This window comes from Erythrolamprus reginae, chromosome 2, assembly GCF_031021105.1.
Source record: "Erythrolamprus reginae isolate rEryReg1 chromosome 2, rEryReg1.hap1, whole genome shotgun sequence".
NCBI lineage: Eukaryota > Metazoa > Chordata > Lepidosauria > Squamata > Dipsadidae > Erythrolamprus > Erythrolamprus reginae.
Window position 1 is genome coordinate 324,444,304 of NC_091951.1, and position 27,161 is coordinate 324,471,464.

Here is a 27,161-nt window from a genome sequence, read left to right on the forward strand (position 1 = left end):
ATTTTTTGCTTTGTGTAGCACCATACTATGTTAGCAACCAAGAACAAGAATTTTTTTAAAAATCCAGCCTGGAATTATGTAATGGACACAGTGAAGCTATATCATCTTGGAGGGGTTGACCATATTGGCAACATTTTGTTTATGTGGTTGCTAAGACTCAACTCTGACTTGATGGCCCATAATTAGTCCTGAAGCCACAGGGGAGGATGAAATACGTTGAGGAAAGTCAGAGTAATTTATTTCCAGATCTGCAATTTCTCTGTTCCAATTTATATTTTTATTGGCTTTTCCCCTTCTGCATAAAGTTCAAATATTTACAGAATTGGGAATGACCAGGGAGCAATTGGGGGAGGGGCGAGAGAAATGATAACAGAAGTAGGGAAGAACTTAAGCAGATTTCCTCTTTATTATTTCTTAATTGAAATGGCTCCTTAATCAAACAGTTTTTAATCATTTATTTATTTACTTATTTACTTACTTACTTATTTACTTACTTATTTACTTACTTACTTACTTACTTACTTACTTACTTACTTACTTACTTACTTACTTACTTACTTATTTATTAGATTTGTAGAGTGCTGGTGAGACCACATTTGGAATACTGTGTTCAGTTCTGGAGACCTCACCTACAAAAAGATATTGACAAAATTGAATGGGTCCAAAGACGGACTACAAGAATGGTGGAAGGTCTTAAGCATAAAACGTATCAGGAAAGACTTAATGAACTCAATCTGTATAGTCTGGAGGACAGAAGGAAAAGGGGGGACATGATCGAAACATTTAAATATGTTAAAGGGTTAAATAAGATCCAGGAGGGAAGTGTTTTTAATAGGAAAGTGAACACAAGAACAAGGGGACACAATCTGAAGTTAGTTGGGGGAAAGATCAAAAGCAACATGAGAAAATATTATTTTACTGAAAGAGTAGTAGATCCTTGGAACAAACTTCCAGCAGACGTGGTAGATAAATCCACAGTAACTGAATTTAAACATGCCTGGGATAAACATATATCCATCCCAAGATAAAATACAGGAAATAGTATAAGGGCAGACTAGATGGATCATGAGGTCTTTTTCTGCTGTCAGTCTTCTATGTTTCTATGTTTCTATGTATGCCGCCCCTCTCCCTGTGGAATATTTGTATCCAGAGTCCTTACTGATTAAACCTAATATCTACCACGAAGCACAAGTATTAGGGGTAATATGTTAAGAAGTAGCATTGCGTGGAGCTGATCACTTCTCAGGGTTTCATTGGTTGCCTTTGCTTGTTGAGCATGGCAGGTCTTTCCTCCATGTAGGCCAAGTGAAATGTTTATGCCTATAACCTTCAACATCTTGAATTTCCAATGACCTACACCAGTGTCCTCTTTGTGGACTTCAGTTCAGCATTCAATACCATCGTACCAGACATTCTCTTAACCAAACTAAATCAGCTAGCGGTACCTGAACACACTTGTAAGTGAATCACAAGCTTCCTAACAGACAGGAAGCAGCAGGTGAAGCTAGGAAAAATCACATCAGATATATGTACAATTAGCACAGGTGCCCCCCAAGGCTGTGTACTCTCACCACTTCTCTTCTCTCTATACACTAATGACTGCATCTCATACGATCCATCTGTTAAACTACTGAAGTTTGCAGATGATACAACAGTGATCGGACTCATTTGAGACAACGATGAATCCGCATACAGACGGGAAGTTGAACAACTATCCTTGTCGTGTGACCAGAACAATCTAGAACTGAACACACTCAAAACCGTAGAAATGGTGGTAGACTTTAAGAGAAACCCTTCCACCCTTCCACCTCTCACAATACTAGACAACACAGTATCAACAGTAGAGACCTTCAAATTTCTAGGTTCTATCATATCTCAAGACCTAAAATGGTCACCTAACATCAAAAACATAATCAAAAAAGCACAACAAAGAATGTTCTTTCTGCGCCAGCTCAGGAAGCTCAAACTGCCCAAGGAGCTGCTGATTCAGTTCTACAGAGGAATCATTGAGTCTGTCATCTGCACCTCTATAACTGTCTGGTTTGGTGCTGCAACCCAACAGGACCGACACAGACTTCAGAGGATAATCAGAATTGCAGAAAAAACAATTGCTGCCAATCTGCCTTCCATTGAGGACCTGTATACTGCACGAGTCAAAAAGAGGGCGGGTAAAATATTTACTGACCCCTCACATCCTGGACACAAATTGTTTCAACTCCTACCCTCAAAACGTCGCTACAGAGCACTGCACACCAAGACAACTAGACACAAGAACAGTTTTTTCCCGAACGCCATCACTCTACTAAACAAATAATTCCCTCAACACTGTCAGACTTTCTACTAAATCTGCACTTCTATTCTACTAGTTTTTCTCATCATTTCCTCCCATGTTGACTGTATGACTGTAACTTGTTGCGTATATCCTAAGATTTTTATTAATATTGCTTCTTCATTGCTTATTTGACCCCTATGACAATCATTAAGTGTTGTACCATATGATTCTTGACAAATGTATATTTTATTTTATGTACGTTGAGAGCATATGCACCATGACAAATTCCTTGTGTGTCCAATCACACTTGGCCAATAAAAATTCTATTCTATTCTATTCTTCTCTCTTGGTTTGCCTAGAACAGGAGTGTCAAGCTTACCGTCCATGGGCCACATGTGTCATGCACTGGCTGCCCCCACTCCCATTTTAGTGAAGGGGAAAATGTGGTGATATGTCATGTGATGACAACGTGATGACACAAGTTTGACACCCCTGGCCTATAAGGCAGGGATGAAATGCTACCGGTTCGCCCTAACCAGTAGTAAAAAAAAATGCTTTTAAAAGATTTTTTTTAAAAAAGGTTCAGATGATCAGTGGTAACAATCAGCTATGCGATCATTGGAACTTTTTTTTTACTTTTTAAAAACATTTTTACTACTACTACTACCAGCACCACACAGAACTACTGGTTATGGTGAATAGGTAAACTTGCTGTAGGTAAATTTAGGTTATTTTTTTCTGGTTTATTCCTGCTGCTCTGTTCAAAACCACTATACACTTGTCCTGTTTATGAGTCTGTGTGACTCACACCGAAAATTCTTTATTTTAAGTGCTTATATTTGGTCAATTTGAAAACCTCTTTCCCTTGGAAACTAGGTTGAACATTTCTGCACACAATGAAATGAAAATTGAAATAAAAAATAATGCTTATTGGTTTATTTTGCTCATAAAAGACCACACACCCCTTTTCTTGTGAATTTATTTTCAATTTATAGATAGTTTTGCCTGAAAACAACGTACAATTTTATTAAATTCGATGTGGAATTACTAGTTTGAACATTTCTGAACATAATGATATGAAAATTGAACTGAAAAAAATGATGCTTATTTGTTTATTTTGCTCATAAAAGGGCAACCCCCGTTTTTTCAGGCATGTCGCTTTATAAATTTTTCTAGGCCTCTAATTCCAAATATTTTGAATAACTTTGGCATTAAATTACCAGTTTGAACATTTCTGAACATAATGAAATGAAAATTGAACTGAAAACATTGATGCTTATTTGTTTATTTTGCACATAAAAGTCACCCCACTGTGTTCAATTATTTCAATTTATATAAAAATCATGCTGTTAATTTCAAAATTACATACTTGTTTTTAGTAAAATGGATTTCTTTCATAAAATTAGTTGTCTGGCTGTCATGTGTTTGCTTTTCAAAAGGATATTCCCAATATTTCTAGCCAAATCTATATAAAAAGTGAAATTAATGGCACACAGCAAGGCCGAGGGGGGTGGCCCTTTTGTGACCAAAATAAACAAATAAGCATAATTTTTTCAGTTCATTTCTATTTTTCTTATGATCAGGAATATTCAATTTAGTATATAAAAATTTTGGGGGAAATTCCTTAGAGATTTGTAATCTAAAAAAAATATAAACTGACAAGAAATGCTCAAAAAATGGGGGGGGGGGTTGGACTTTTTGATCTAAATAAAAATATAAGCATCAATATTTTCAGTTCAATTTTCATATCATTATGTTCAGAAATGTTCAATCTAGCTTCCTAGTGAAAAAAGCTTTCAAAAAGGCTAAATTTAAGTACCTAATTCTTTTTCCTTTTTGGTCCGGGTCGTATACGACCAGAAACAGACTCAATGTGAGTTTCTTTTGCCCAGAAAAAAGTTAGCCCACCCCGCACCCCCAAAAAATATTTTTATGATGATCAGCAATGTTAAATTGAGTAAATGAATGCCTAAGATATTGAAAATATTTCGGATTTGGAATCTAAATATTTTTTTAAGTGAAAATGGTTGCAAGCAGCTGGGGCGGGGGAGACATTATTTCTGATTTAAAAACCCCAATAAGCATCATTTTTTTCAGTTCATTTCTATTTTTCTTATGATCAGGAATGTTCAAACTAGTAATCCCACACTTTTAGTAAAATTGTACACATTTTGCAGGCTAAACTATCTATAAATTGAAATAAAATTCACAAAAAAGGGGGCGGGCGGGCCTTTATGAACAAAATAAACCAAAAAGCATAATTTTTTTATTTCAATTTTCATTTCATTGTGTGCAGAAATGTTCAATCTAGTTTCCAAAGGAAAGAAGTTTTCAAATTGATCAAATATTAGCACTTAAAATAAAGAACTTTCGGTGCAAGTCACAGAGACTTGTAAACAGTACAAGTGTGACTTTTTTTGCCCAGAAAAAACTAAGCCCCCCCCACCCCCCCCAAAAAAAATTCTCATAGAGAGAACCCCTGAAATGATGAAAAGTCATGAAATTTCAAGTTTCAGAAATGCAGGGAAATTTTTTTACAGGGTCTCAAACTTCGATTTTGTATTACATAGACTCGAACAGAACAACAGGGTTAAATGATGTGCAAGCCAGCAAATCCTGCAGCAAATCAAAATTTGCAAGATGGCAGTCCCAAAGGTGCTTCTTCAGGAGGTAACTAGGCTTTCTTATTTTTTTCCTTTGGAAGACGTTTTGCTTCTCATCCAAGAAGCTTCTTCAGCTCTGAGAGGATAGTGGGGAATGGAAGAATTTATATTCCTTGCATAGCTGGCAATCTGCATTCCTTTAGAGTTGTGATGGTGAACCTATGGCATGCATGCTAGAAGTGGCACACAGAATAACAGAGTCATTAATGCTGGAATGCGCTACCTGACTCTGGTTTCTTCCCCAACTTTACCCTTAGACTGTCTACTGTTGATCTCACCCCATTCCTAAGTAGTCTTTAAGGAGCACGCACAAGCACACTAGCATGCCTCCTGTCCCTGTCCTAATGTTCCTTTTATTTGTATCCATTTCATATATTCATAGCTATATTTATATCTGTTCTTGATGAAATAAATGAAAAATAAAAGAAATAAATTTTTCTTCTTGCAGGGTAGGTTTTTCAATGAGCAGGTAATGCATGTATGCTGCCCCTCTCTGTAGACTCAGGGCGGCTCACAGCAATGATAAAAACAATGTACAACAAATCTAATATCTAAAAACCCCTTATTTAAAAAGCAAGACATACACACAAACATACCATGCATAAACTATATAGGCCAGGGGGAGATGTCTCAATTCCCCCATGCCTGACGCCAGACCTGGGTTTTAAGGAGTTTACAAAAGGCAAGGAGGGTGGGGGCAATCCTAATCTCCGGCGGGAGCTGGTTCCAGAGGGTCGGGGCTGCCACAGAAAAGGCTCTTCCCCTGGGTCCCACCAGATGACATTGTTTAGTTGACGGGACCCGGAGAAGGCCAACTCTGTGGGACCTAACTGGTTGCTGGGATTCATGCGGCAGAAGACGGTTCCGGAGATATTCTGGTCCGATGCCATGAAGGGCTTTATAGGTCATAACTACTCAAGACTCGCTTATGCCGCCAGGCATGGGGGAGTTAAGATATTCCTTCCCCCTAGGCCATTACAAGTTATGCATGGTATGTTTGTGTGTATGTTTGGTTTTATAATAAGGGTTTTTAGTTGTTTTATTAATTGGATTGTTACATGCTGTTTTTTATCATTGTTGTTAGCCGCCCCGAGTCTACGGAGAGGGGTGGCATACAAATCCAATAAATAAATAAATAAAATAAATAACCAACACTTTGAATTGTGACCGGAAACTGATTGGCAACCAATGCAGACTGCGGAGTGTTGGTGTAGCATAGGCATACCTGGGGCTACATTTCATATATTCATAGCTATATTTATACTTATACCTGTTCTTAACAAAATAAATGAAAAATAAAAAAATAAAAATTTTCTTCTTGCAGGGTAGGTTTTTCAATGAGCAGGTAATGCAAACGCTGGAGGCCAATAATACAAATGCCGGAAGCAGAATTTTCTATTTCATACTCAAAGCATTTATTTTTTGTAAAAAAAAACTTTTTTCCCAGAGAATAAAAATCTACTCTAGCACCAATGGACTGAAAATTAAAACTAGCCTGGAGAGGCTGAGTTTCAGGACCAACCTCAAACAGTATAGAGTCTGTAGCTGGTATAGCTAGCACTGAATGAGTTACCACTGTTCTCTTCTCCATATGTAAAAGGGAAGCTGTAGTGCAGGGACCGAGGTGGGAAAATGGGTGATTAAGCAGTCACAAGCTAATAAAAAAAGCTCCCTCAATAATTATTTAGTGAATTTTCATTTATGATGGTCTTTATCCAGGAGATATAGGTGTCAGTGAGCAGAGTATAGATGCCAGGGTATTCAGGATGGTCACATTTTTTAACAAATGAGACAATGCCTCTTTGCTGATTGCTGCATACCAAAGGCCCACCGCCATCGCCCTGAGAATAAAAAAGACAAACGGTGTGTGTTACCATTTACAAAAGCTAAGACAGCTCTGCTGATGTTTACAGGAAAAGTAACGGAAATCAGTAATTAGATGACCCTAAATCTAATTTTTTCTTTTCCTAGGATGACACAATTGAAATTCAATAGCAAGATAACAACTCTGGCTAGTAAAATTTCTATTTATGTTTAACAATTTAAATGTATACAATTCCAAAGAAGCTTGGTAGATTTATTTTGCACAAATCTCATTTTCCCCATGAAATGCCTTCCATTAAGGACCTGAATACTGCACGAGTCAAAAAGTGAAAATATTTACTGACCCCTCGCGTCCTGGACGATTACTAAGATGGACGATTACTAAGGAAATGGCAGTATTAGTAAAAAGTAGTGAGATGGGAGAATACAGAGAAATAAAACAAGCAGCGATAGAAAGCGCTCAGGCGGTAATAGTCTTGGGGTGGACAGATGCGACAAAATGGACAATGTAAAATTGGTATAGGTATGTGGTGGACCACATTCAATTCGAGATTATGGATAAAAGGATGAATTCGATTAATGAAACTGATTTGCAACGGCTGATGGGGCAATGGGACAAGGTGTATATGGCAAGTAGGATCCGAAACCATGCTATAAGAAACAAGTTGGAATCACTCTGTAATATGTAAAGAAATATTTCACTCTTGGGTTTAAATGATTTATACAAGAAATACCCCCAACTGGTGGTGGGGTATGATTGATTGTCTGGTAGTGGGCACAATCACTGAGAACATGTTATATGTTATATGTTGTGTGTGTGTTTTACATTATAAAAATAAATAAAAATATTAATAAAAAAAGACATAAAGTGTTTCAACTCTTACCCTCAAAACATCGCTAAAGAGCACTGCACACCAAGACAACTAGACACAAGAACAGTTTTTCCCCAAACACTGTCACTCTACTAAACAAATAATTCCATCAGACTATTTACTAAGTCTGCACTACTATTACTATTAGTTTGTTCTACTCATTCCTATAATCTTTTCCACTTATGATTGTATGACTGTAACTTGTTGCTTGTACCTTAAGATTTGTATTAATATTGTTTCCTCATTGGTTATTTGACCCCTATGACAATCATTAAGTGTTGTGCCTCATGATTCTTGACAAATGTATCTTTTCTTTTATGTACACTGAGAGCATATGTACCAAGACAAATTCCTTGTATGTCCAATCACACTTGGTCAATAAAGAATTCTATTCTAAAAAGAAATAAAAAGTGGCAGAAAATGTTGCTTTTGCCACATTCATGGCATTCTTTATACCACTTCTGGGGTCCTTGGAAAAAAAAATAATTTTAAAAATTCATTTGTGGAAGAAAAAAGTTTCCTATTCCTAAGACATATCACACCATAAATGGGGATCTGATGTGTCATGTTCTAAATTTAATTGATTCTGAGTAATCAGCAACACTGACTTCAAAATGGCAGGCATGGTCAAGGAATCAAAGTCCTGCCCATTTTTAACAGGCAACATCCCACATGTCTCATACATACATAATCATGCCAAACCAATCTCATTTCATTCTCCAACACAGTGACTAAATTAGTAGGCCAGGGAAATACTGGGGACACAGTATACTTAAACTTCAGCAAAGCATTTGACAAAGTGGACCACAACCTACTTCTTTGTATGTTAGAAAAAATGGGATAGACAGTATGGACTGACCATACTGAATGAGTAGTCCTCAATGGGTCTAAACTCGCAGAGGATCCTCACTCAGTCAAAGACCTAAGTGCCAAAGCCCACTGCAACAGCATTGCAAAAAAAAAAAAGAACTAAGAGTCACAAATTTAATTCTACGCAGCTTCTTCTCTAGAAACACCGATCTACTAATCAGAGCATACAAAACATTTGTCAGACCAATTCTTGAATACAGCTCACCTGTATGGAATCCACACTGCATAACAGACATTAATACAATTGAAGGAGTCCAGAAATACTTCAGAGGTAGAGTCCTCCACTTGTCCTCACACAACAAATTACCTTACTCCTCCAGACTTCATTTACTATGTTTAGAAAATTTACAGCTATGCCACCTCCGAACTGTTTTAACTGTTGTTCATAAAATCATACATCACAATGTACTCCTTGTTAGTGACTACTTCCCCTTTAACAACAACACAAGAGTACGCAATAGATACAAACTAAATGTAAATAGCTCCAAACTAGACTGCAGAAAATACAATTTCAGCGATAGAGTGGTTAACGCCTGGAATTCATTACCGGACTCTGTTGTTTCCTTCCCCAATCCCAAAATCTTCAATCTTACTTTATCTACAATAGACCTCTCCCCTTTTCTAAGAGGTCTGTAAGCGGCATGTATATGTGCACCTTTGTGCCTACCGTTCCGGTCCTAATGTCTCTTTATCTTTTCTATTTCTACTTTATACTTGCATTACGTTAAACATACTACAATACAATACTATATTTGTATGACAAACAAACAAACAATAAATAAATAAATAAATAAATAAAATAAATAAGTCTACCTGGAGAGAAGTAAACACCGGGGTACAAAAAGGTTCCCTCTTAGGCCCAGTACTTTAATATCTTTAATATTTTCATAAACAACCTAAAACATAGGTTCATAAACAACCTGAAACATAGGTTTCATAAACAACCTAAAACATAGGTTCATAAACAACAACATAAAGAGTACTTTAATATCTTCATAAACAACCTAGATGAGGGGATAGAAGGGGAACTAATCAAATTTGCAAATGATACTAAGTTGTCAGAAATAGCTAACACACTAGAGAACAGGCTCTAGATCCAGATGGATCTTGATAGACTTGAACACTGGACCCTATCTAACAAAAGTAAGGTAAGAAAAAACATATATATAATCAATACAATCCTAAACTACATTAATAGAGGGATACAATCTAAGTCTAGGGATGTACTAATTCCACTTTATATAAAGCCTTAGTTAGACCACACCTAGAGTCCTGTTTCCAGGTTTTGGTCGCTACACTACACAAAGGACATTGAGAAAGTACAGAGGAGAGCAACCAGGATGATTAGGGGACTGGAAATTAAAACATACATAGAGCGATTACAAGAACTAGGCATGGTTAGTCTGGTCCCATGGATCAGGAGAGACAAGATAGCAGTGTTCCAATACTTGAGGGACTGCCACAAAAAGAGGGGTGGGGTACAGGCTATTTTCCAAGGCATCAGAAAGCCAGACAAGGAATAAACTGACCAAGGAGTGATTCAACCTGGAAATGAGGAGAAACTTTCTGACATTGAGACAATCAACCAGTGGAACAGTTTGACTTCAGAAGTCACGAGAGCTCCAACAATTGAGACTTGCAAGAGGAAATTGGACTGCTGTTTATCTGAAATGGTGTAGCAACTCCTGCTTGAGTGGGGGTTTGGACTAGATGACCTACAACAACAGGGATCTCCAAACCAGTTCACTGTCCCTCAGACTGTTGGAGGGCCGGACTATAAAAAAACCCTATGAACAAATCCCTATCCACACTGCACATACCTTATTTAAAGTAAAAAACAAAATGGGAACAAATATAATATTTAAAATAAAGAAGTAATAAGTAGTTAATAATTAAGTAATTTATACTTCTTTATTAACAAGTAAATTTAAACTTAAATCAACAAACTCCATTTCTCCTTCCTTCCTTCCCTCCCTTCTTCCTCTCCACTTCTCTCTTCCCTCTTCCTTTTCTCTCATTTGTTTCATTTTCCTCTCCCTCGTTCTTTCCCTCCATCATTTTCTCATTTTCTTTCTCTCTTTCCATCTCTCCCTCTTCCTTTCTCTCTCCCTCTCTATCTCTTCCTTTTTTCTCTCTGTCCCTCTCTCTCTTCTCTTTCTCTCACTTTCTCTCTAACTCTCCCTCTTTGTATCTCTCACTTTCTCTCTCTCCCCCTCTCTCTATTTCTCCCTTTCTAGCTCTCCTCTTCATTTCTCTCTCCCTCTCTATTTCTCCCTCTTTCTCTCTCTTATTATATCAATCGGTAAAATCTCGTGTGCTGCCGCGGGCTGGTTAAAAGACCTCAGCGGGCCACATCCGGCCCGCGGGCCGTAGTTTGGGGACCGCTGACCTACAAGATCCCTTACAACTCTGTTACTCTGTTAAAGTCTATTAAAGTCTCTGTTAAAGTGATCTGGCAAGCAATCTTAATCTGCACAGAGTTATCTTACCACACATAAATCCTTCCCACTGCTCTTCTGTCCAGCACACACCATCTCCATTGTCACTGAAGGATGGGAATTATAATGTTTCTTGTCATTGCAGACAGCTCTGGCAATGATGGTGACGTTAACTGCATGGAACTTCTTAAATCTCCTTCTTTTACTAGTAGTTCCCCATCCTTTGACTATGCAGGAAGTTCCTTCTTTGATATCATGGGTAGAGTTAGGAAGTGGAATGACGTTTACTTTAAGCTTCGATGCTATAATATGAAGCTGGTAAAAAAAGAAAAAGAATATCTAACTTGAATTTATAAGTTTTGATAGAGGCTGATGATTATATCACTCTCTAATCTATCTCAGATTTGTGGGGAATTAATCTTATTTTCTTACCAGTTGGTGCACTCTCTCACTCCAATAAAAGGGCTTATTTGGAGTCTGCAGATGAGAGGTAAATCTCATTTCCAGTGCTGAGATAGGTAACTCTTTTCTACTATAGAGCAGAGATAAATCTTTCCTCTTCCTTAATGCTGGGACAGGTGAAACGAGAAAATATGGGAAACTGAAATAAACGAGCCAAAAAAACCAGGCTGCACAGAACTCTGTTTATTGCTATTAAATGCAACTCTCTATTAAAGTTTTCGCTAACTAAAAAGGCACGAACGGTCTGAGTGAATGTGTGGGCGTCTCTATCTATTTATACTGTCAAGCCTAGCAATGTGAACTTTAGGTAAACTTAGCATATTAACATATTTACATATTCAACAGAAACCAATGGAGCTGGGGAAAGAAGTAGGTAAAATGAAAATTTTGAAAACTCTATTTGGCCTATAATCCATGGATTCCTTGCCTGGCTTATAGCACACCCCAAAATAACTGATGGAATTCAAAGTTAGTTCCAGATAGCACATTGGTATTTATCAGAAAAGAGTAAGTACTTTTGCAGAGAAATACCTCTAATATCCCCAGATTGCTCACCATATTATAGCTATAAATTATCACTTTTGAATGCCTGCTAAGTGAAGGAGACAAAATGAAATTGAGTAGTCATACGAAACAACACACAATACATTTTTGATAATGGAGTTTTAGCCTAGCGTGGGAAAAAGTTTGCTCTTACAAATTGCCCAACTGTTATAGTTCTAGATGCATTCCCAGGAAATTAGTCGGCAATCTGAACAAGCAAAAACTCTCTTGAGTGGCTTGCAGGCCTGTACCACCCAGACTGTGGAAGTTCCAATTTTGGGATCTTGTTGAAGTTAAAGTCTTTTTCACTTCCATTTTTCCATTTAACGCTTTGGTTCTTATTTTAATTACCGTATTTTTCAGAGCATAAGACACACCAGAGTGTAAGATACACCTTAGTTTTGGGGGAAGAAAATAGGGAAAAGAATCTTCTTACCAGATATTCATCTGACTAGCATCCTTAGTCTAGCTTTAGCACATTATTTTATCCCCTGGTTATGGCTTAAAAAAAAAAACTTATTTGAAGAGAGTAACAATGAAAGAACTTGCAAGCCAGTAAGAGCTGGGAACATCATTATCACCTGGAAAGAAACATTCGGAGCAAGTAGAGCAATGGAAAAAACCCTGCAAAGACTTAGGACTTGAAAAACATTCTTTGCAGAGAGTAACAATGAAAGAGCTTGCAAGCCAGTAAGAGCTGGGAACATCATTATCACCTGGAAAGAAACATTCGGAGCAAGTAGAGCAATGGAAAAAACCCTGCAAAGACTTAGGACTTGAAAAACATTCTTTGCAGAGAGTAACAATGAAAGAGCTTGCAAGCCAGTAAGAGCTAGGAACATTGTTAGCGCCTGGTTAGGGCTGGAAAGAAACATTCAGAGCAAGTAGAGAATGAACCCCCCCCCCCTAATTATCAGCCTCTTTTAGGGAGGAATAAGGTGCATCTTATACTCCAAAAATACGGTATGCATTTTGGATTCTTGGCTCTGGTAATTTTGAGGTTTTTAGGTTTTTCACACTATCATTCTACAATAATGATCATTCCTGACTTGCTAAACCTAATTGGTTTGATTATTTTATTGTGTTATTTCTTTATAAAATTGTAAACTGATTTGTTGTGTTTGGTCAAGAGCCAAGAAATAAACAAGTATACATATATATATATATATACTACAAGGACCATGCTCATATCCGAGTCTGCGGAGAGGGGAGGCATACAAATCTAAATAAACATAAACATAAATAAACACAGTGCTATAGTCTTTTTTCCTTAGAATATTCATAATCTATTTACAGATTTACCTTCAAAAGCATGATGTCATTTTCATATGTTTTTGGATTAAATCCTGGGTAAAAAAAGATTTTAGTAATGTTTATAAACTCTTTTTTTTCATCTTTAATTAGGGCTTGTCTTCCAACACCAATATGTGTTTCGTCGTTCCTAAAAAAGATAAGTTAGAGTATGTAGTAATTCAATATATGGTAGTAATATTTATCTTCTTATATCTGTCCTTCCTCCTACTTTCATACAATTGGATTACTATGCTATTATGTCTTTGTATATGTTGTGAGCCGCCCCGAGTCTTCGGAGAGGGGCAGAATACAAATACAAACAAACAAACAAACAAACAAACAAACAAACAAACAAACAAACAAACAAACAAATGTTTTTCTTTGGGCATTTTCCCCAAAACATTCTCAATGTTTGAAATTCCACTTTATTCATCACATCTGGGGCAGTGATGGGCTCTTACAGGTACAGTCAGGTGCGCAGAACTGATAAAAACATTTTGATCAGGTACGCAGAACCAGTAGAAAAACTTTGATCCCCCCCCCCCTTTGGGCTCTGGGTATGTTTTTCCTATCACAGTAAATGAGGTTGAATGTATATAATTTTAGAAGAGCTGTGTATGTGTGTGTGTATGTGTGTACATACGCATAAAGTTTATATAGTAGATAATGTATATTTTTGTGTGTCTGTGTGTAATATGCTTTTACACATATGGCATATATACATAGAATTAAAAAGTATATTTTGGATGTTCAGTAACAGATGGTGAAATTTTATCTCTTTGAGACGAGGAGAGGCCAGGCACCCTAACCCTAACCCTTGATGTGAGTGACGTCAAGTTGGCCACCTTTGGGCCAGTCACATGATTTTTAAGCCACTCCCAATCACATGATAGTCAAGCCACTCCCACCTGGTCACATGGCTGGCAAGCCACACCCACAAAATAAGCCACGACCACAGTGTGGTAGTAAAATTTTTTGCAACCCTCTCTTCACTGGTCTGGGGGACCATATTTATTTATTTATTCAATTTTTATGCCACGCAACTCCCTAGGGACTCTAACTCCAAACATCTGGAATATGTAGTCTAAGGATGAGTTCCACTTTTCTTCACCACCGCTTAACATTGTGCGTGCATGTGTCCCCACTTGAAATTTCCATAGTGAGATTCAGACCAAAGCACAGTTGAGGAGCTCATCAGCTCTGCTTTGGGTAAAGAAATAAAGGTGAGTATTAGCCCGGGGTGGGCGGGAAGGCTCTTTTTAAAGCAGAGAAAGAAGAGAAGCCACGCAAAGCTGTAAAATTCCACTGAATTTTTTTTAAAAAATGGCAGCACCATGGAGCAACACCACCCAAACTGGATCTGTGATGCCATTTTCATGTCACCAGCAGGTCGCTAACGGTTCAGGTGGTCTGGTCCGAACCATGAGGAACGCACCCAGGGGTGGGCTATGTTATGGTTGGCTCTGACCCAGCTCCTGCCCCAAGGAATGTGGAGGTGGATGCAGGGGAAACATCAACATGTCATAGGCCTGTTTTATTGCTGACAGAGTCAGGGAGTGAAGTTTCCTCGGAAGAAGAAGAAGGTGGGGGTGACTTGGAAGAGGGGAGTTTGGCAGACAGCCCAGGAGATCAATCATCCTTATCATCTCTGGATTCTGAACAAGAATGTATGACACATCCACGCATGCATAGAGTGATGCATAGGAGACAACAACTGAAGGATTATTACAGGAGATAAATGAGGCCACCTGTGGTTGCGTGGGGCTGCTGTAATTAGTGCTACAGATAAAAGAGCAGCCTGCTGTTTTAGCCTCATGGCAGTTTATCTGATTCTTTGTTTTGTCAAGATCGTGGTTTTTGTGCTGTTCATTGTTTTGTCAAGATCGTGGTTTTTGTGCTGTTCAAGATTGTGTGTGGACTCTCTGGACTTTAGAATTGGACTCAATTTCCCAGTTACTGGGTGAGCAATTGGATTGCATTTGGCCTGTGTCTTGTGTGTACCAGAAAATCCCTTTGACATTTAAAAAGGGAGCTGTTTCTGTTTTTCTGTTGATAAAGACTTTTGGGTTTTCCTTCTATTGTGTGGTGTGTGTCTTTCTGGACTAATTACCCTATAATTACAGGTGGTTGAGACACACCAGCAGAACAGGCTATTGCCCTGATGGGGCGGGGGGAATGCAGTGGGATAGCGAAAATGGAGCTCCACCCCAGAGCACCCAATTTGCATTGAAAGATGTTGAAAGAAAATGCAGGGTGTCCTGCATAAGTCACGTCCATAGTGTGGTAATAAAAATTTTGGTAGCCCTTCACTGAATGCACCCCTGATGTAGTCACTATCAAAGAACAACTGCTGCCTATCCCAAGTCCTTGGGAAAAATTCAGTGGGTGGCAGAAATACCAAACCCAGTCTAGCTGACTGTGCAGTGAACCATAATAACAGCAACGTTAACAAGAATTGTCTGTTTGCATAGCTAACATTCACACATTGATAGAGGTTCTTATAGCATTCAAGATTGACTGCAGGCCAGAAACAAGCCTTGGAGTGATATAGATTTAGCAATGTAAATATGATGAAACTACAGGGATGGATTTTTTTAACACAAACATAACATTGGAACATTATTCTTCCAAAAGTGTCAGAAGATGAATCTCACTTTCCTTTTTTCTTAAAGTCTATCTTCCATTTCACATTTCTCAGTTACAATGGGATATCTATTCCCTGTGATTTATTGACTGATTGATTGATTGATTGATTGATATTGATCAATTGTATTTTTCTAAGTTAGTTCAAACCCTATGGGAGGTAACTCTTTCTAGCAATTTATATTAGAAATCAACTCTAGCCATTGGGATGGAAAATGTCTAACAGGGCTGCCTAAAGCAGTGTTTCCCAACCTTGGCAACTTGAAGATATCTGGACTTAAACTCCCAGAATTCCCCAGCCAGCGAATGCTGGGAGTTGAAGTCCAAATATCTTCAAGTTGCCAAGGTTGGGAAACACTGGCCTAAAGTATGCTTGAACAGATGCAATTGCAAGAAAAAAATTGAACAAAATATGGATACTCACGGAAAGCAATGGGCTGCTGTTAACACCCAATCCTGTTTGATCAATGTTCCTGCACATAATAAATGTTTGTGTTTGATGAGACCAACCATATATGGTATTGAATGTTCTTCTTCGTCCTCAGATAAATCTGCAGATTGGCCTGTGTGAAAAGCCAGTTGGATCAGGTTGAATAAGCACATCATGCTATGGATTAATTATGAACTAATTATTGAAAAGCTCCATTCACGGATTGCAAGGAAGAAAGCAAATAAAGATGATCACACTAGTTCTGCTTCTTCTGTTTTCATATTTATGGTGAAGTTTCAGTTGCTAGAATTTCTTAGAACAATTTAGAACCTTGCCAATGAAAATTTTAGTACAGTGATACCTCGTCTTACAAACGCCTCATCATACAAACTTTTCGAGATACAAACCCGGGGTTTAAGATTTTTTTGCCTCTTCTTACAAACTATTTTCACCTTACAAACCCACCGCTGCCGCTGGGATGCCCCACTTCCAGACTTCCGTTGCCAGCAAAGCACCCGTTTTTGCGTTGCTGGGATTCCCCTGAGGCTCCCCTCCATGGGAAACCCCATCTTCAGACTTCCGTTGCCAGCAGAGCACTCGTTTTTGTGATGCTGGGAATCCCCTGCTGGGATTCCCCTGCAGCATCGCAAAAACACAGAAGTCCAGAGGTGGGGTTTCCCATGGAGGGGAGCCTCAGGGCAATCCCAGCAGCGAAAAAAACGGGTGCTTCGGCTGGCAAAAGGGTTGAATTTTGGGCTTGCATGCATTAATCGCTTTTCCATTGATTCCTATGGAAAACATTGTTTTATCTTACAAACTTTTCACCTTAAGAACCTCGTCCCGGAACCAATTAAGTTTGTAAGACAAGGTATCACTGTATATCATATAGCAGGCACGACAAAGATGACTTTCTGATTCACAAATTACTCTGTATGTGCAAAGAGTGACAGAAGAGGTTAACGTTAGAGCAATTATTCCTTCTATTCTGATATTTACAATATATTTTCAGTTACAATTGAGGAATTTATTGCGATTTCGGATTTCATTTCACAGTCTGAGATTGTGTTATGGGAGGTCTAATAAAATGAATGTTGGGAAGGTTTGTTCATATACAAAATGGCAGCCAGTTGCTAACCCGCCATTTTATTGAAGGAAACATGTAAGGTTGCTTCTTGTCATAGAAGGCTCACTCCCCATCCCAAGTTGACTTTCTTGGGGGGGGGGCAATAGACTAGTGGGACATCATTCTTTGCAAGACAGAGGAACCAACCTGTTCTTAAACAAAATCTACATGCTTCAAACGTATTATAGTTATAACCTTTAAGCCACCAGCTTGAGCTGTGAAAGAATATTATTAGAGAGAAATACAATTAAAGTATACTGCTCAAAAAGGGAACACTTAAACAACACAATATAACTCCAAGTAAATCAAACTTCTGTGAAATCAAACTGTCCACTTAGGAAGCAACACTGATTGACAATCAATTGCACATGTTGTCAGCCCATTCAACTTTGTACAGAACAAAGTATTCAATGAGAATATTTCATTCATTCAGATCTAGGATGTGTTCTTTGAGTGTTCCCTTTATTTTTTTTGAGCAGTGTATTTGGCATTTGGATAAGCAAAATTCAAATGTATGAATAGCAACCTCAAGTGCAAAATGAATGGAAACACTTTGAAGCTTTGTTGAGAATGCTTTCCTATTTTGGAGACAAGCTATTCTTTTTCTCAAGGTGTCAGCAGGATCCAATGCTTTTATCAAAACAATCAATCAGAATAGAACTGGAAGGGACTTTGGGGGTGTTCTAGTCCAACCCCCTGCTCAAGCAGGAGATCCTATACCAGTGATAGCAAACCTATGGTACGGGTGCTACAGGTGGCACGCAGAGCTATATCTGCTGGCACGCGAACCGTTGCCCTAGCTCAGCTCCAAGGTGCATGTTTGTGCTGGCCAGCTGATTTTTGTCTTGCACAGAGGCTCTGGGAGGGCGTTTTTTGGCTTCCAGAGAGCCTCCGAAGGGATGTGGGAGGTCATTTTTACCCTCCCCTGGCTCCAGGGAAGCCTCTAGGGAGAGCGAAACATGAGCCTACTGGACCCACCAGAAGTTGGGAAACTGGTCATTTCCAGCCTCCAGAGGGCCTGTCGGGGGGAAGGGGAAGCTATTTCCCCCCCCCAGTCATTGAATTATGGATGTTGGCACTTGCGCTTGCATGATAGCATGTGCGCCTACTCTTTTGGCACACAAGGAAAAAAAAGGGTTCGCCATCACTGCCCTATACCAGTGATGACGAATCTTTTTTTACTCATGTGCCAAAAGGGTGTGCATGCCCAAGATAGCACGCGTGCGCATTCCCACACCCATAATGCACTCCCCCCACATCCATGCACCCCTATGCTCTCTCCCTGCACATGCACGCAGACCTTACCGAAACTTCTAGAGCTTATGGATGTTGAAAAATGGTCCCAATGGGCCTACTGGAAATTCGCTTCTGTACTTTCGATAGGCCTGTTGTGCCATTTTTTGCCTTCAAAAAAGGCGAAAATGGCTTTTCCCCGCCCTCTGGAAGGCCAAAAATCAGCTATGAACATGTGAGCTGGAGCTGACATAGAGCAACACTTTGCGTGCCCTTTGTGGCACCCGTGGCATAGGTTCGCCATCACTGCCCTATACCATTTCCGGTGGCTGTTCAGTCTTTTCTTAAAAATCTCCAGCGATGAAGAACATAAGGACATAAGGACATAAGAAGAGCCATGCAGAAACAGGCCAAAGCCCATCGAGTCCAGCATTCTGTGTCACACAGTGGCCCACCAATTGTCCATGGGGATCTTGAGCAGAAAGAGAAGGCAAAACCCTCCCTTTCCCTTGACCCCCAACAAATGGTACTCAAATCCTGCCTGCCTCAACCAACATAGAGGCGGCACATGGACATCCGTTTCAATAACCACTGATACACTTGGCATCCATGAATCTGTCTAATCCTGCCTTGAAGCTATCAAGGCTGACAGCTGTCACAACCTCTTCTGGAAGTGAATTCCATAAACCAACAACCCTCTGGGTGAAGAAATATTTCTCTTTATTTGTCCTCACTTTCTTGCCTATGAGCTTTAGGGAGTGCCCCCTTGTCCTAGTATTGTGTGATAGAGAAAATAAATTTTCTCCGTCCACCTTTTCTATCCCATGCATGATTTTATACACTTCGATCAAGTCACCCCTTAAATGCTGTCTTTCAAAGCTGAAGAGACCATGGCGTTGCAACCTGGTTTCATAAGGGAGGTGCTCCATTTCCTTGATCATACTTGTTACCCTTTGAAGCATCTACAACTTCTGAAAGCAAGCTGTTCCACTGGTTAGTTGTCCTCACTGTTAGGAAGTTTCTCTTTAATTTCAGGTTGCTTCTCTCCTTGATTTATTTTATATTGTACAGTAGTTATCATCACAAACCAGCATAACAAAACTGTGAATCCTATCAAGAATTTCTTACTACTGCCGTACCATTATGTTCTACTACCGTGTTAGATATGTTTTAAATCTGATTGATGCAGCATTTTGGGATGCAAATTATAGATAGCAGTGTTATATATGTTCTGTTTGGGAATGTTGCGAAATGAAACGTCTCCTATGTCTTATTTTCGGAGGATGCCTTATAGTAGGCAATTCTACGAAACCTCTCCTATGTCTTACTTTCAGGGGTGACTTAATTTCAGGGAAACAGGGTAGTTGGAGATGATCAAGGAGCTGGTGATGAGAGAATCTTCTGTTTGAGAGGTATTTATTTATTTATTCATTCATTCATTCATTCATTCATCTATCCATCCATCCATCCATCCATCCATCCATCCATCCATCCATCCATTCATTCATTCATTCATTCAATTTTTATGCCACCCTTCTCCTTAGACTCAGGGCAGCTTACAACTGTTTTAACAGAGCTAGGCTATTGCCCCCACCTCAGAAGGATGGAAGGCTGAGTCAACCTTGAGCCGGTGATGAGATTTGAATCGCTGACCTTCAGATCTACAAGTCAGCTTCAGTGGCCTGCAGTACAGCACTCTACCTACTGCGCCACCCTGGCTCATATTTTATTTCTTAAGTTCCCACTATGGCAAACCTCCCATTCACCTTTAAGCAATTGCTTTTGTGCAAAGGCAAAGTGAGGAAAATATATTCACAAAATAACACTTACCCCTCTGGTTTCTGAGGAACAAAATGGTAATAGAAAAGCACCAAACAAACAAAAGCTCCATTGGTGCTACTTTGAGTTCAACAACAAGAAGATATTCAGTATAGACTGAACATACAAAAAAACCCCCAGAATTCATTTGCTAAATGCATTCTTGGCAAGTTCAGAAACATTCACTGATAATAAAAAGTCTTTGGAGAAGGAGATTTCATTTCTAGACGGCAGAATTTAGCAAGGTGGGCAGCAGAGGAAGAGAAAGAGAAAGAAATTAGCTGTAGCTATTAGTGTTGTCACACACAAAAAAGGGTAGGTTACAATACTGAAGGCAAAACACTAAACCTGGAGAAAGACTGAACGAGTCTACTAGAGGCCCACATGATTATGACATCAACATTCTATTCCTCCAGCAACTTCTAGAATTGTGTGATGGGATGCAGGTTCATCATTCTTTGGGACAGATCTTTAGAAGATGACTATATCCATCAATAAAAACTCTGGAGGAAGATGCTGCCCCTAAGACTTATATGGTGCATTCCCTATTGGGTCAACTGGTTTTTTTTATTTTATTTTATTTTATTAATAGAGTTGAAAGGGACCGTTAGGTCATCGAGTCCAACCCCCTGCCTGAGCAGGAAACCCTACAGCACCCCAGCCAAATGGAAGTCCAATCTCCTCTTGAAGGTGTCCAGAGTTGGGGAGTTCACCACCTCCCCTGGCAGGCAGTTCCATTGGTTGATCACTCTGACCGTCAGGAAGTTCTTCCTTATTTCCAGGTTGAATCTCTCCTTGGTCAGCTTCCAACCATTGTTCCTCGTCCGGCCCTCTGGTGCCCTGGGGAATAAAGAGACCCCCTCCTCACCGTGGCAACCCCTCAAGTATCTGTAAACTGCTATCATGTCCCCTCTAGACCTTCTAGGCTGTCCATGCCCAGTTCTCTCAATCTCTCTTCATAAGTCTTGGTTTCGAGTCCCCTAATCATTTTGGTTGCTCTTTTTTGCACCTTCTCCAGAGTTTCGGTGTCTTTTTTGTAGTGAGGTGACCAAAATTGGATGCAGTACTCCAGGTGGGGTCTGACCAGGGCATAGTAGAGTGGTATTAGTACTTCCCTGGTCTTGGAGCGTATTCTTCTGTTGACTTTTTTGGCTGCTGCTGCACATTGCTGACTCATGTTTAGTTGATTGTCCACCAAGACTCCAAGATCTCTTTCGCAGTCACTACTGCTGAGTGGGGTATCTCCCAGGCTGTATGTATGTCTAGGGTTCTTTTTGCTGAGGTGGAGGACTCTGCATTTGTCGGTGTTGAACCTCATTTTGTTGGTATGGGCCCACTGTGATAGTCTGTCTAGGTCTTCTTGTACTCTGAGCCTGTCCTCAAGGGTGTTGGCTACCCCCGCCAGCTTGGTGTCATCTGCAAATTTTATTAGTTCCCCTTTTATTCCCTCGTCCAGGTCGTTGATGAAGATGTTAAAGAGCCCTGTGGTACTCCACTGTCTACTTTTTTCCATGTGGATTTGGTGCTGTTGAGGACAACTCGTTGGGTGCGGTTGGTCAGCCAACTGTTTATCCATCTACATGTGTAGTAATCTACTCCATTTTTTTCTAGTTTGTGGATTAGGAGATTGTGGTCGACTTTATCGAAAGCCTTACTGAAGTCCAAGTATATGAGGTCCACTGAGTTGCGTTGGTCAACTGACTTGGTTATGGTGTTGAAAAATGATATGAGATTGGTTTGGCATGATTTGTTTCTGATGAATCCGTGCTGGCTATTGGATATGATCTTGTTTGTTTCTAGGAAGTGGGTAAGTTGTTTTTTGATTATTTTCTCCAGTATTTTTCCAGGTATAGAGGTCAGACTGATTGGTCTGTAGTTACCTGGGTCGGTCTTTTTGCCTTTTTTGTGGATGGGGACTACGTCAGCTTGCTTCCAGTCTTCTGGTAGGTCTCCAGTGATCCAGGATATTTGGTAGATGAGGAGGAGTGGTTCCGCTATGGTGTCTGCCAATTCTTTTAGGACTTTGGGGTGAAGTCTGTCTGGCCCTGGTGATTTGTATTCGTTGAGTTCCCTCAGGTAGTCCCTCACTGTGCTTTTGTCTATGTTGAGTTCGGTTCTGGGGCAGTTTGTTGCAGTTAAATTGCAGATTGGTTGGAGGGAGGTTCCCTTTTGTGTGAAGACTGATGCAAAGTAGGCGTTGAGTACCTGTGCTTGGTCATTGCTGTCTGTGATTTCTCTACCCTCTTCGTTTTTTAGTGTGACGATTGTTTCTTTGATTTTCTTCTTATTGTTGATGTGTTGGAAGAATCTTTTTTTGTTGTCTTTGACTTCCGCTGCAAGGTGTTGTTCATATTGTGCCTTTGCTGTTTTTATTTTTTGTTTGCAGGAACTGGCTGTTTGCTGATATTCCGCTTTGGTTATGAGTCCTTCTTTCCATTGTTTGTACTTAGCTTTTTTTCCTTTTATGTCATCTGCGAGGGCTTTGTTTAGCCATGCAGGTTTAGTTTTGGTTTTCCTGTTTTTCCTTTTCATGGGGATTGCGTTGTTTTGGGCGTCTATGATGCTGTTTTTTAGGATCACCCAGGCTTCCTGAGTGGTTTTTCCTTCTAAGAGTTCGTTCCAGGGGCATTGTTCAAGGTTCGCTCTGAGCTTGTTAAAGTCCGCTTTTCTGAAGTCTGGGACTGTAGTGGTGTTGGGTATAGTAGCTAGTGATTGCACTATGTTGAATTTGAGGATGACGTGGTCGCTCTCTCCCAGTTTCCCTTCTTCTTCTGTTCCCTCTATTGTTTCTTCCCTGTTTGTTAGTATTAGGTCTAATATAGCATTCCCTCTGGTTCCTGTTTCAACTTTTTGGGTTAGAAAGTTGTCAGCTAGACTGGAAAGAAATTTGGCAGACTTTCTGCTTGGTGCTGAGTTAGTTTTCCAGTTGATGTCTGAGTAGTTGAAGTCCCCCATTATTGTCGTGCTGTGTTTGTTGCATATGTCTGTTAGTTGGCATGTGAAGAGGTCGTCCATTGTGTCTGTTTGATTGGGTGGTCTGTAGTATACTCCAATTGTGGTGTTGCTCTTTTTTTCTTTTATGTTGACCCATATGATTTCTAGGGGGTTATCATCTTTGGTTGGATGTAATTCTGTGGCAGTGTAGTGGTCTTTGATGTATAGTGCAACACCTCCTCCTTTCTTGTTTGACCTGTTCTTCTTGAAGAGGTTGTAACCCATTATCTGTGTGTTCCAGGTGTGTGTTTCGTCCCACCAGGTTTCTGTGATTCCAATTAGATCATATTGGCCCTCGTGTATTAATAATTCCAGTTCATCCTGTTTGTTTCCCAAGCTTTGTGCGTTCGTGTACAGGCATTTTAGATGTTTGTGTTTGTTTGCAGGTAGAAATTTTTTATTCTCAGGTTTGTTTGTAGGCTTGTCCCATTCCCCTTCCTTGTTTTGTTCAGTGTTTTGTCGTATAGTTTGGTCACCCTCCCCTCTCAGAGCTAGTTTAAAGCCCTCCTGATGAGTTGGGCTAGTCGGTTGCCTAGGAGGTTCTTCCCCGCTCTAGTGAGGTGTAGCCCGTCGCTTGCTAGAAGCCCTTCTTGGAGATAGTGCAGGCCATGGTCAAGGAAGCCGAAGTTCTTATGGCGACACCATCCTTTAAGCCAGTGATTTATCTGTGGGATTTTGCGTTCTCTGGCGGGGTGTCGTCCTCTAGTGGGGAGGATGGAAGAAAAAAAAACCTGAGCACCTGTTTTTCTGATTGTGTTGCCCAAGTGGTCATAGTCTTTCATAATTTGGTTCATGTCTTTCCCTGTGTCGTTGGTTCCCGCATGAATCACCAATAGTGGGTAGTAGTCCGTGGGTTTGAGTATTTTGGTGAGGTTTTCAGTTATGTCAGATATTTTAGCTCCAGGGAGGCAGCACACCTCTCTAGGTTGGTTGTCTGGTCTGCAGATGGGAGGCTCAGTTCCCCTGAGGATTGAGTCTCCAATTACCAGTACTCTCCTTTTCTTTTTGGCTGGCTTGGGGTGAGGGAGGTTAGCTTCTGTTGTTGAGGCTTTTGGTGGAGTTGTGCTGTGCTTGGTTCTTGGTGGTTCTTTGTCAGATGTTTGCAGGTTTTCTTGTTCCGAGAGTACTGAATATTTGTTGCTTGTAGGCAGTGGGGTTGGGAGGAGGAGGGTTGGAGTTGGTGGAGGCTTGTTTTTTCGTCTTAGGGTGATGTGTGTCCAGCTATTTACTGCTTCTGGGGCGTGGATTTGGCTTAGCTCCTCTGGGGTGTTGGTTTTGTTGGGAGTCTGATGGATTTTCTCTTTGTGATGTTGGTGCTTCAGGGTTGTTAGGTTTTTCTCTAGGTTTTCGATTTTTTCCTCAAGTAGCTGCATGAGTTTGCATTTGTTGCAGGTAAAGTTTTGGAGGTTTGAGGGGAGGAGTGAGTACATGGAGCACAAACTGCAGCACACCATGGATTCAGTTCCGTCTTCATCTATGCTTGTTCGGGGAGTGACTTCTGTGTGCATGGTTGGTGTATCTTCTCTCTCTCTCTTTGTGTTGTTCTTTATGTGTGTGGTAGGTTGCAGGGTGGGTGCGGGAGAGAGCAGAGGTGACATGTCTGCTCTTGTTGCTGGGTTGGTGATTTCCTCTGCTTCCCTGGTCAGCAAACCCGGTGTTCTTTTGCCTCGCGATGAGCTTTTAGCTTCTTCCCAGCATGCACCAGGAGTATGCAAATTACCCCCTGAAGCTCATATTCCTGGGTGGTGAGTTCCTCTGCTTCCCTGGTCAGCAAACCCGGTGTTCTTTTGCCTCGCGGTGAGCTTTTAGCTTCTTCCCAGCATGCACCAGGAGTATGCAAATTACCCCCTGAAGCTCAGATTCCTGGGTGGTGAGTTCCTCTGCTTCCCTGGTCAGCAAACCCGGTGTTCTTTTGCCTCGCGGTGAGCTTTTAGCTTCTTCCCAGCATGCACCAGGAGTATGCAAATTACCCCCTGAAGCTCAGATTCCTGGTGACTGACTTCTTTAAATCTTCTGTAGAAGCTCACTATGTAATACTTAAAAGGAGTAAAGAGTGATTCTGTTTTCATGAGAATTGTATATTTTAACCCCATTAATAGGCATCTTAATTTATACATTCTAGTCTATTCTAAAAATTATTGGCTTTGTAGAGTAGAAAGTTAGCATCCATCCCTCTTCTAGGAAAATGAGATATTTTAGGAAATATTAAAAGGGCAGAGTATTTCCCCTAAAAGGGAGGCAGAATCTCACACTACACACTTTGTCAATAGCCCATTAAGGCCGGGACCAGTCTATTCTATATAACAAAGATCTACCTCCTTCAGACAGAGCCATAGTAGGAATTGCCCAAAGCTCTTTCATTACAAGAGTCAACCAAGGCCAGGTCTCAAAAGACAACCAACAAAGTTACCCCTGCATGGCTCCATTGGGATCTGTTAACCAATTGGAACAGAAGCTCAACTTCAAAGGCCGACAGAGGGTATAAATTTCTCTCTCTCTCTCTTCCTCATGTGCTTTTTTACCCAGGACCTCAAAAACCATGTGGTCCAGAGAGGGATTCCTCCCAGTTCAGACAGGTTCTATGGAATTGGTAGTAACTTGGCGGCTGCCACATCCCTGAACTGGCTCTCTCAGCACTGCCGCCATTTTGTTTTTTGCTTCTGTGCATATGCAGTAGCTGGGATTTAGCACTGTGCATGCGGAGCATCAGGAAGCGAACCGGCAGTGAGGTAATCCAGAACCAGTGATAGACCACGAAACTTTTTACTACCACACTGTGGGCATGGCTTATGCATTTTGTTTCAACATCTTTCAGTGCAAATTGGGTGCTCTGGGGTGGAGCTCCAAATTTTACTACCGGAACTGCGTTCCTGACCGTTCCCTGAGGAGCCCATCACTGGTCAGAACCCACCCCTGATGTGGTCCTGTCCACCATTAAATCACCTTTTCAAGCAGTCTCCATGTTTTCAGTGCCTTCAGTCCACTTGGAACTGAACTCAAATGGGCATTTCTTCCAACAGTAACGAGGACAAGCTAAAGTAGGTAGGTTCATGTACTGCAGAGATGCATATAGAGATATTTTACATTATTTTTCACTTTTCCTATAATTTTCAAGCCTCTATTACTTCTTGACAGTTGGTGAGAAGCAGATGAGGTTGGTAGACTAGGCAAGCATAAAATCATTTGCACAGAAAGTTTCATTTCATGTCGTTGTAGAGTTAATTGTGATCAAAAGATGAAAGAAAATTTTTAGAAATTTTCTGTTGATAAATTATGGGTGTTGAGAAGTGTGAGCTGTGGGCGTTTATCTGTTTGAGAAAGAGACTCCTGAAAGAACATTGCTACAACTTGTATTATTCAAGGACTTATACTGAACTTTGGACAATTCATAGTTAAAGAACTTTTGAGGATTTTTTGGTGTGGGTGGCTGTGGAGATTTGCAGCCATCTTATCTGCTCTTTTGTTTTGGCATGCTGCCACATTAAAGGATTTTTTTTTCCTGGTGAGAGTAATGTGATCCTCTCCGAGTTTGTGTTTTCAAGATTGCTTGATAAACTTGCTTTAATTTCTTTGTGACTGTGTGTGTGTTTGAAATTCATTCCAAACTCACTAGAGGCTAATTGTCAAGGGCCCGGCATAACAGAATAAACTCCCACCTATCAAATACACACTGACAAAGTTTG

General features: G+C 40.2%; 1 protein-coding gene across 1 annotated transcript; it reads right to left on the reverse strand.

Annotated features, from left to right (window-relative positions):
- Window positions 1–6,608: 6,608 nt before the first annotated feature.
- Window positions 6,609–16,483, reverse strand: LOC139159608 (granzyme A-like). The gene is made up of 4 exons (XM_070736908.1): window positions 16,305–16,483; window positions 13,247–13,385; window positions 10,991–11,254; window positions 6,609–6,776 (listed from the first exon to the last, which is right to left on the reverse strand). Exons 1-4 carry the CDS (start codon window positions 16,481–16,483, stop codon window positions 6,609–6,611), a joined length of 750 nt encoding a protein of 249 aa, XP_070593009.1.
- Window positions 16,484–27,161: the final 10,678 nt, after the last annotated feature.

Coding starts and splice junctions, on each gene's coding strand:
- LOC139159608 (XM_070736908.1), bottom strand. CDS start 16,483: ATGTGCTTATTCAACCTGATCCAACTGGCTTTTCACACAGGCCAATCT. Junction 13,386..16,304: donor ACAGCAGCCCATTGCTTTCC/GTGAGTATCCAT, acceptor TATCTTTTTTAG/GAACGACGAAACACATATTG. Junction 6,777..10,990: donor GTGGGAAGGATTTATGTGTG/GTAAGATAACTC, acceptor TTTTATTCTCAG/GGCGATGGCGGTGGGCCTTT.